General features: G+C 54.3%; 1 protein-coding gene across 1 annotated transcript in view; it reads right to left on the reverse strand.

Annotated features, from left to right (window-relative positions):
- Position 1: 1 nt before the first annotated feature.
- Positions 2 to 10,277, reverse strand: part of VSX2 (visual system homeobox 2) — a 19,255-nt gene continuing 8,979 nt past the window's right edge. The window contains exons 4-5 of the mRNA XM_006098446.3: positions 1,235 to 1,415; positions 2 to 436 (exon numbers count right to left, since the gene is read on the reverse strand). Of these exons, the coding sequence (XP_006098508.1) occupies positions 111 to 436; positions 1,235 to 1,415 (507 nt within the window). The 3' untranslated portion in view covers positions 2 to 110. The remainder of the gene's footprint in view (positions 437 to 1,234; positions 1,416 to 10,277) is intronic.

Genomic DNA, 10,277 nt, shown 5'->3' on the forward strand with positions numbered 1-10,277 from the left:
CGGGTGGCAAGGCCAGGCTGGGCCCAGCCTCGGAGGACACCTCCCGTGCACCACAGGCCCCGAGGAGAGCAGTCCTGGGCTCCAGTGGCAGCGCACCCTTGACCCTTGACCTAAGCCACGTCCTCGAGCTGCCGAGGACTCAGCTTCTCCACTGGCCTGTCCTCGTCCATGGCCTCCTCTTCCTCGGGCTCCTCGGCGTTCCGGGCCAGGCTGTTGGGCCCGGACACAGTCCCCAGCACTTTGGTGCTGTGCTCCTGCGCCCTGGCTCGGAGCGCCGCAATGCTGTTCTCCCTCAGTTCCTCCTGGGACATGGGCGCCGGGGCGTCGGGGCCCCGCTCCTCCTGCTCCATCTTATCCAGCTTGGGCAGGGCCTGGCGCTCCACCTCGGGCTTCCTCCCCGACTCGGCTGCTGCCTCCAGCGACTTTTTGTGCATTCCTAAAAAGAAGTGTTGGTATTCGGGTTTAGAAAAGCGCCTGGGAAAGCCATCTTGAACTGAAAACGGCAAAGATAGAGAGAGGCCAGAATTAAGGACAAGCAGAAAGCCTTACTTCACACACCACAGTCATGAGTCCCAGGGCTGGGCCAGGGCCTCGGGAGGGCTGCAGACCAGCAACTAGGCGCCTGGCCTGCAGAGGGCTCCTCCCAGCCACGCCCCTGGGCACTGCCCCCCTGCAGCCTGTTCTGTCCCTTCCCAAGCACAGAGCTTGCTCCCCATCCCTCCCTCCTGGGATTCCAGGTCTTAGAACCCCAAGGCAGGCTGGTGCTCTATCAGACAGAGGCCCAGATGGCAGGAGGAGGAAGATGGCAGGTGGAGAAATTTGGGGGGCAAGAAGGCCTTTGGGCAAAGCCAGAATGTGGCCAAAGGGACCTAGGGGTCCCCCAGCCCCCAAGAGGGGCCGTTCCATTCATCACAAGCGCACCTCCCACAGGTAAGAAAGGGGTACAGACCCTGGGGCACCAGTCACACCCCCCTCACAGTACAAAAGAACCCACAGTCAGGGACCTGTCCAGGATGGATGTCCTAGGCACCGTGGGTGGATGCAAGAGACACCAAGTCCTGGGCCCAGCCCACACGGAGCCCCCAAGGGAGCTGGGGGACCTGCTTTGGAGGCCTCCCTTCTGCTCGGCTGCTGTGCCAGGTCCCTTTGCTCCAGGCTCCGTCCCCTCCCCTCCTAGGGGAGCCCACTCTCCTTGCCTCGGGGGCAGGGCCCCAAGGAGGGTGTGGGCTCTTACCGAGCAGCCACGGGGCACAGGAGTCCATGATGCCATCCTTGGCGGACTTGAGGATGGACTCGGGCAGGGGGATGGAGTGCCGCACCATGGCCCCATACAGCCCGTACTCCGCCATGACGCTGCTCCGGCCCCAGCACTTCTCTCGCTTCCTCCACTTGGCTCTGCGGTTCTGGAACCAGACCTGCAGGTGTAGACCAACAGGTCAGGGGTGTGCTCTGAGGGGCCCTGGGCCCCGGCCTCCCACCCCGCCTCCATGTCTATCTGGAGTTAAGGTCCCCACCCCTTCCGTGGCCAATGGCCCCATACTCTGGGGACTGCTGGTTTCTCCAGGTGGGTGTCCTTACTCAAGCCCCATGGTACCCAGGGGGTTCTTCCAGGCTCAGGGGTATCCCCCAGAATGAGGACCCAAGTCCTGTGAGAGTCTGATGGGTGAAATGGGTCTCTTGTTTTTTGTTGTTGTTTTTTAGTGGGATAAGGACGCCTCTAGGTCAGGGCCCTGCAGGTGAGCAGTGCCCAATGTGGTCCTCGGTTTGCAGCTGAGAAGCCCGACCCAGGTAGTTCTTTGTGCTCAGACCTTAGGGCATAAAGAGAATGTCTTTCTGACTTGCAGAGGGACACGTTCCTTCCCAGGGGCTGGACTAGCCCTGTTCAGAGCTCCCTCCCTCTCCCCCGAAGGCTTCCAGGGAGCATGAAGGTTCCATGAAGCCTGGGAACCGAGCAGAGGAGGGGGTGCTCCTGGAAGGCCTGCGTCAGCGCCCTCCTGGGCCCAGTCCTGAGCTTGCCATCCACAGGGCCCTCCATTCGCCTGCTCTCCCGTTACCAACCCAACTCGGCATCATATTTGAGGGATTGGGCGGCCATCCCTCCGTCAGGGAAGAAAGACGAAATTCTCAGTGGTGGGAGAAGCAGATGGGAGTGGGCACCTAGGAAAGTGTGGTGGGGCACGCTAGGGAAGGTTTTATTTCTGGTCCCCAAACCGGTGCAGAGTCTGAATGAGGGGCGGTTGTCCTGGGGGTGCCTGGAGCTCTCCCGCCCTGGAGGGGCTGCCATGCTTGGGGGAGGGGAGATTCCTTGTCTCCCAAACCAGCTTTCCCGAGACTTCCAGCCACTGACAGGAGCCAGAACCAGAACCAGGGGCCGGCCACTGTTCCTCCAGTAGCTGGGGGGCGCAGGCAGGACCCCAGGCCCGGGGGCCCCTCTTGTTCCTTCACAGCTCCTTGGGCTCTGTCGCCCCAGCGCAGCAAGGAGCTCTGGGAAGTGGGGAGAAGAGGGGAGGGCAGGGCGGATTCCAGAAACCTATTAGTTTCCGCTGCGATTTCCATTCCCTCGCCTCGCCGGTCCCCCCTTCCCTCCGGGCCCCCTCCCGCCCTCGGCAGCGGAGGTTTCAGCTTTTGATGAAAAATCGCTCCAGCTCTATTCAGGAGGCGGCAAAAGAAGAGTCACCCCCAGGGGCAGCCCTGGGCTGATTGAAAAATAAGTTAATTTCAGTTTGAATCGATGGGCCTCAGGCACTGAAATATCACGGGAAATTAAAGCGGCTGCTCCCCCGGGGGCCGCGGCATTGACCCGCACTAATTAATGCTGGGGAGGCCGCACGAGCCGCGCTGCGAGCCGCTCCCCCTCCCCGGGGGACCCCAAACACTTCTCATTTAACTAATTAGACGGGGAAAATTGGGTGTTAATTTGTTTAGGCTTTTTCCCCTTCTTCCCCCGCAGCTCCCTCCCCGGCTCCGCCCCGCGCGGGGGCGCGGGAAATGAATGCGGGGCTCGCCGGCAGATGGCTGCCCCGGTCACTCTGCAATCTTCTCAGACTTGATTGCTTGATTAGGTCGTTAGCACATTAAAAAAAAAAATTGCTTGCCGTCTGGCGCTGGCGTGATGAGTGGGACGCGCGGCAGCGCCTGGGTAATTTATCTTTTTATACGGCAAAGAATTTGATTTCAATCTGCAGATATATGGGGCGCCTTTGACACCTGTTTAACATCGCGCCGCTGACAGCTTAACCCTTTGCTGCCTCGGCCGCTGGGAGACCCCAGCCCGGCCTGCGGGGCTCGGCGTCGGTGCGCCCCCGCGGTTCCCGCCGCCGCCGCCAGGTGGCGGAGTGAGCGCCCCGATGGCCCGCGGCGGCCCGGAGTCTGCGGCTGAGCGCGGCCGGCCGTGTCCGGTAGGGGGCGCCCCAGACGCCTCGCCTCGCATGCCCGCTTCCCCCAAACAGCCTGCGGTCCCAGACACGCTGTGAAGGATTGCAGAAAGACCGCACCGTCCACGCACTTTAAGTTGACCCGAATGTGTGTTTCTTCATTTGTAAATAACTGGAATCTCTGAAAATGGAAAAGACGCGGCCTCGACGTCCCCTGCCATTCCACCTCGACACTGGCCAGCTCTGTTAGAAAACAATCGCTGGTCCCACTCAGGGTGGGTCGCGCCGTTGATACCATTGGCTTTGGCACCTGCCCATCTGCTGGGGCCCTCCTGGTGGGCTGGAAGCAACGTGCAGGGCCTCCCCCTGGTCCTGACCCATACAGCCCTGAGCGACACCTGCCAAGGACAGGGTTTCTGTCATTTGAAGGCCACTCGATGGCTGTGCTCTGTGCACTAAAGCTCAGACAGCGGTGAGCAATGAGCAGCGCTGACTGGCCAGGGTCCTGGCTTAGCTCTATGCTGTTTACACTTCCCCCAGCACCGCCTGCAGGCTCTGCCCACTGTAGGCCCTACCTAGGGCCTGCAATTTGCCCGAGACCCCTGTCCTGTCCCATCTTCCTTCCATTACACTTGGTCACCCTCTCCAAGTACCCACTTGTCTCAAGCTGCCTTCTCCCACAGAGGAAAAATCCACATACAGGGATAAGCTACTTCTGGTTCCATCCACCTCTCAGAGAAGATAGCAGAGAATGAGCCCCTGGGTGATGGAATTCAGGCGCCTCGTCTGACCACTTGGGAGGGCTCTCTTTATGAATCTAAGTAAGCCACCTGCTTCCTGATCAGGAGATGACCTTCCTGCATTATACAACAAGGCCACACCCCTTAACTGGAACGTGTGGGGCCAGACTCCAGAACGTTTTGGATTTTCAAAATAATGGGTAATGCATAGACCACATGTTACATAACACCCTGCAGCAGCAGCACCACCACCATAGTCAGACTCATCAACTCTGATTTCTGCACTAAAGCCTTATATTCACACTAAGAGAGAGAAATAGAAGGTCCAGTCTGGTGTTTGTCACTAATGAGTTTCGATTCCAACTTTACGACAGAACTGTTCATTTCCAGCAGTTTGTGTACAGATTCTGGAGAAAGGCCTGTGGGGTATAGAAAGGCAGATTCCCTCCCTGAGAGTGGGTGCCTGGGAAGGCACATTGCCTTGGCTTCCTCGGGATCCCATGAGCATCAGTGCTGGAGATGGTGGCTGGCTTTCAAGTGAACACAGCATCATTACTAAAGCAAGCAGTGCAGCCCTAGCCGGTTTGGTTCAGTGGAGAAAGTGTGAGCCTGCGGACCAAAGGGTCCTGGGTTTGATTTGGGTCAAGGGCACGTACCTCGGTTGCAGGCTCCTCCCCAGCCAGGGCCCTGGTCAGGGCGCGTGCAGGAGGCAACTAGTCGATGTGTTTCTCTCACATCGTTATTTCTCTCTGTCTTTCCCTCTCTCTTCCACTCTCTCTAAAAATCGATGGAAAAATATTTTCAGGTGAGGATTAAAAAAAAAAAGAAGGGGGTGCAAACTTGGGATTCAGATCATATCTGGGGCCTCTAAAAGAATCATTTTCCTGGGTCTCCTAATTTGGGGAAATGAATAACTGCTCTGCAGATCAGACTTTGCCTACACACTCCCAGGGGAGTTGGTGCCAGCTGGCCGTCAAACCAGGAATCATCCGGACCTTGGGTTATGAGCTCCTGGAATGCCTGGCTCTCTCTGCAAAGACCAGATGCTGCTCCAATTTATGGAGGAACCTGAACAGCCAAAACAATTTCTTTTAAGGACAACTGGCAGGGAAGCTGTGGCAATGATGCCTTGGAGGGAAGTGGACAAGGGGTTAGAATTAACCCTAACCACTCTTCATATTTGTCTTTCTCTTCCTTTCCTGGAAGCAACCAGCATGTGTTCATGGGACTGAAAAATGTGCAAGAAGCATTGAAGTCAGCCAGTCCTGCACTGGACCTCCCAGCTCTGACAAAAATTGCTGCGTGATCTTGGGCAAGTTACTTGCCTTCTCTCAGTCTCAACTGCTTCAGACATAAAATAAGAATACCTACTTCTCAGGGTCGTTTTGAGGATTAATGAAATAAGTGAAAGCACCTAAAAGCAGTACTTGTCACACAGAAGGCGCTCAATAAATGCTACTTATTATTTCAGGGGAAGTGCAGAAAGTCTGGGAGTCTCTGCCCAGGGGCAGGGTCCATCAGTGGCATTGCCTGCCCCTCTGGCCTCCTCCACATGCCCTTTAGTAAGGCTGGACTGACAAATAATAAGAACAACAACAACTAGGGGTGTGTGTGGGGGAGGGGTGGGCAAATGCCCCTGCAACGCTCCCTACATTGCTCCCTTGAGGCCCAAAATGCAAGCGAACACCTTGCAGAGCCCTGCCAGGTGCTGTGATCAGAAGCTAGAAAACCAAGGCTGGAGAACCCTGCTCTGCCTCCAACTTTGTGACCTTGGGTGCATTTCTTAACCTTTCTGACTTCCAGGTCCTCATCTGCCTGTGATATCCTCGCAGGTTTGTTGTAAAAAATCGAACAAAATAGTGCTTGGGAAATGCCTGGCACACAGTAAGAACCAACACACTCTGGCTGGATGCTGGGTGAATTCTGTAGGTAAATGTGCAATGAGATGAGGCTTTGCTTTCCAGCAAGTGGCCAGCGACACTTTTCACATAAAGCCAGGCTCTCCCATCTCGCACCTCTGATTCCTTCGCAGCATTTGGGCCCTTTTTCCTATTTGGTCTCTTGGTCCCAACAGGCCCCAAATATTCCTTCTGTCCCACTCCCACTCACTCTCCTTGACTTTCCACTTTCTAAAAGAGACTGCTCCTCCTCATGGGAGTTGGGCCCAGGACTCTTCAGGAAAACCTCCAACAAGGAGCAGAGCCCTGCCTTCCCCTTGAGGACTCTGAGCTCCCGAGTAGGGACCCAAAGGTGACACCAGGGGTCACCAGGTTTGGGGTCCTGAGCAAAGATGAGTCGGGAAGATCTTCCAGCTCCAGAAAGAGCCTGGGTTCCTCGTGCATTTCCCCGCAAAGGTGACGCCCCAGCAGCTCTGAGGAAGCCCAGGCAGGATGCCTCTGGCTGCCAGCAGCTGCTCTGGCAGGTGCCTCCACAGCTGGCAGAGAGGGCCTGAGACCCTGTGCCTCCAAGGGTGGACTGCACCTGGGAAGGCTTCTTCCCGAACGGGCGCTCTTCTGCCACGAGGGCACACATCAGGCAGCCCAGCAACTATCAGCTCTTTCTCTCGAATGTGGGAAACCAGCCTGAGCAGCCGTGGCTTCTGCTATCATCACACGGCTCCTGTCTGGCAAAGTTCCCATCCCTGTAATCCCCACAGGACAACATGCCCAGGACTCCTTCCCTCAAATAGCTCCCAGGAAACCTCTGCATACCTTCCAGGATTGTACCCCCAACGGAGACATCTTGCACCATCGGATGCTTTTTGCACATTTTGGGTCCTTGGCTACCCCAGACCCGGCCCTCTAACCTTGCCCCATGCCATCCAGCCTGGCTTTGTCAGCCATATGGCAGTTTCCACCGCATTCGCCCAGCTTCTTCCCTCTCCTCTAGCTGGAAGCTGATTAATCTGGGCCCGCTGCTGGCGTGATTTAACGGCTTCACGTTCCATATCCACTCAGCACTTCTGACACCATATTTCAGCACACCCCTTCCAGTCCCAGCTTCAGGCTGAGAAGCCTGACCCTGCTGCAGCCCCTCATGTCCACTAGGGGGCAGCTCTGCTCACTCGTCCTGGGAGCCTCAGGCAGCATCAATCCCTACACACCTGGCAAGTCATTTGTTCCTTATCCCATCTTGTCACCGACAACTCCACTTTCTTCCATTCATATTAACCCACTCAAAACAGAGAAACTCCTTTCCCGAGTCTCTGACCCAGCGTGTTCACACTGGCTGCGCACAATCACCTGCAGAGCTTTAAAAACACACCGACGGCCCTAGCCGGTTTGGCTCAGTGGATAGAGCGTGGGCCTGCGGACTGAAGGGTCCTGGGGTTCGAATCCCGTCAAGGGCACATGCCCGGGTTGCGGGTTGCAGGCTCGGTCCCCAGTGGGGGGCGTGCAGGAGGCAGCTGATCGGTGATTCTCATCATTGATGTTTCTATCTCTCCCTCTCCCTTCCTCTCTGAAATCAATAAAAATATATATACTTTAAAAAGATGCTCTGTGACTACTTTGTAACTGCCATTTTGTACAGCTTAGGGAATATAGCCAATAATACTGTAATAACTATATACGGTGTCCGGTGGGTGCAAGACTTATGGGGGGAGGATCACTTCACAAGTTACATAAATGTCTAACCACTATGCTGTATACCTGAAACTAGTATAATATTAAATGTCAATTGTAATTGAAAAATAAAATAAAAATTTTAAAGCAGCTGTGATTCTAATAAAAGTCCCAGGCTGAGACACACTGCAACCCTTTCCCTCCTGGGTGCCTGTCTTCTAACTTCTGGAATAAAACTTCCCCAAACTTTATTCCCTTCCCTTGGGCAGGGACCACTTTATAAAAGGCAGAATCAGCCCCAGCCGGTTTGGCTCAGTGGATAGAGCCTACGGACTGAAGGGTCCCAGGTTCGATTCCGGTCAAGGGCATATGCCCGGGTTGCAGGCTCAATCCCCAGTGTGGGGTGTGCAGGAGGCAGCCAATCAATGATTCTCTCTCATCATTGATGTCTCTATCTCTCTTTTCCTCTCCCTTCCTCTCTGAAATCAATAAAAATATTAAGAAGAAGAAAAAAGGCAGAATCAAGCAGTGTTAGCCAGAGAATCCAAACACCAGGGATTCTCTGCAAAGACTGGGGGTGAGAGTGGGCTCAGTTCACTGCACATCCACATCCCTGCCATGTAGGCATTAAAATAAGTATAATTTTTGTCAGAAAGGAATCCAGGAACCAAATAAGTGAATGTACAGGTACACCCGATATGACCATTCTTGGAAGGAGTGGCCTCACAGAGGAAATAAAGTCAGTCAGGAAACCCACTTCCTCTGCCCAGAGCTGACATCTGGCAGGGGCTTCCAGAATGCCAGACCCAGCATTTTGGGGGGACACAACGAGGACCGCAGGTCTGAGTCTGATATGGAGACTTGGAATCTCTTCTTCCCCCAACAACGCACAGCATCCCTTCCCCCCAACCCAGAGAGCCTTAGAGCACGGAACTGCGTGCCCGCCAAGCCCGAGGGCAGAGGAAGTGGCCCTTTACAGAGGGGCTGCCCCATCGCTGCTGCTGCCACGGACCATTCCAGCTGATGGAGATAGGCATTCACGTTCCCCTCTCCCAGGAGTCTACTGCTTACTTCACCTCTCAGCCCCTCGTTTTCCACACCCAGAAAATGGGTGTAGGAGCATCTAATTCATCTAGCTGTTGTGAGGATTTACTGAAACAGGGCATGGCAAGCACTTTGTATCTGAGACAATAGTAAGTGCTTATAATGCCAGTAATAACAATACTTTCATTAAATTCGAAGGCCCCTCCCAGGAAGGGATCCCCCCTCCTATTTTTACAGGTGGGGAATATTGTTATTATTATTTTACAAATGAGTACTTTGAGGCTGAGAGCTTGGCTTGCTGGCAGGGAAACAAAGATGGGAAGGAGGTATGGGAATGCAGACTGGTACAGCTACTGCGGAAAAGAGTACGGAGTTTCCTCAAGAAATTTAGAATGGAATTGCCCTTTGACCTGTGATTCCACTTCGGGGACTATATCCTAAGAATCTTGAAACACCAATCAGAATGAATACATGCACCCCTATGTTCGGAGCAGCGCTATTTACAATAGCCCAAATCTGGGAACAGCCCAAGTGCCCATCAGTAGATGAGTGGACAAAACAACTATAGTAGCATGTACACCATGGAATACTACTCAGCTGTAAAAAAGAAGGAACTCTGGAAATTATTATGTTAAGCAAATTAAGCCATTCAGAGCAAACTTTTTACCATATGATCTCACTAGTAGGTGGAATCTAAGGAACAAAATATACTGATGAACAAAAAAGAACCAGAGGCGTGGATACCCGGAACAGATTGACAAATTTCAGAGGGATGAAGCGGGGCGAGGGGGGGGAGAAGAAGGACTGATAAAGGAAGGTGAAGGGATGGCTAGAGAACATACATGTGTAGCCAGGGACACAGACAACAGTGTGGGGAGGGCCCAAAGGGGGAGGGTGGGGGCTGGATGGAGGTGGGCAAAGGCGGAGAAATGGAGGACATCTGCAATAGTGTCCACATGCAAAATTTTTTTTAAAATATATTTTATTGATTTCTTACAGAGAGGAAGGGAGAGGGATAGAGAGTTAGAAACATCGATGAGAGAGAAACATCGATCAGCTGCCTCCTGCACACTCCCTATTGGGTATGTGCCTGCAACCAAGGTACATGCCCTTGACCGGAATCAAACCTGGGACCCTTGAGTGCCCAGGCCAATGCTCTATCCATTGAGCCAAACCAGTTAGGGCCACATGCAAAATTTTAAATTAAAAGAAGATTGGCAGTAGGTGTGTTTGACTTTTCACATCCATACTGGGATCTCATTAGACATTAGACAGGAGGCCTCAGGCACACGCGGAGGTTTACTCAGATTGGCCCAGAGGGTGTGTCCCAGCTGCCCACCTGGGGCTGTTACTCCACCTGTCATGCTCCCCATTCCACCAATGGCGGCCCAGGGACCCGGTGAGGAAGGTGATCCTGAGATGCCCCTCCCCCCCGGAAGGGACCCCCACCTTTTCACAGATGGAAAACAGAAGGGAAGTGACCTGGCTTCTGCTAAGCCTGGTGGTGCCTGAGCCAGAACAGAAACCCGAGTCACTGACATCCAGTCCAACAACCG

This window comes from Myotis lucifugus, unplaced genomic scaffold (assembly GCF_000147115.1).
Source record: "Myotis lucifugus unplaced genomic scaffold, Myoluc2.0 scaffold_235, whole genome shotgun sequence".
In the NCBI taxonomy this organism is placed as follows: domain Eukaryota; kingdom Metazoa; phylum Chordata; class Mammalia; order Chiroptera; family Vespertilionidae; genus Myotis; species Myotis lucifugus.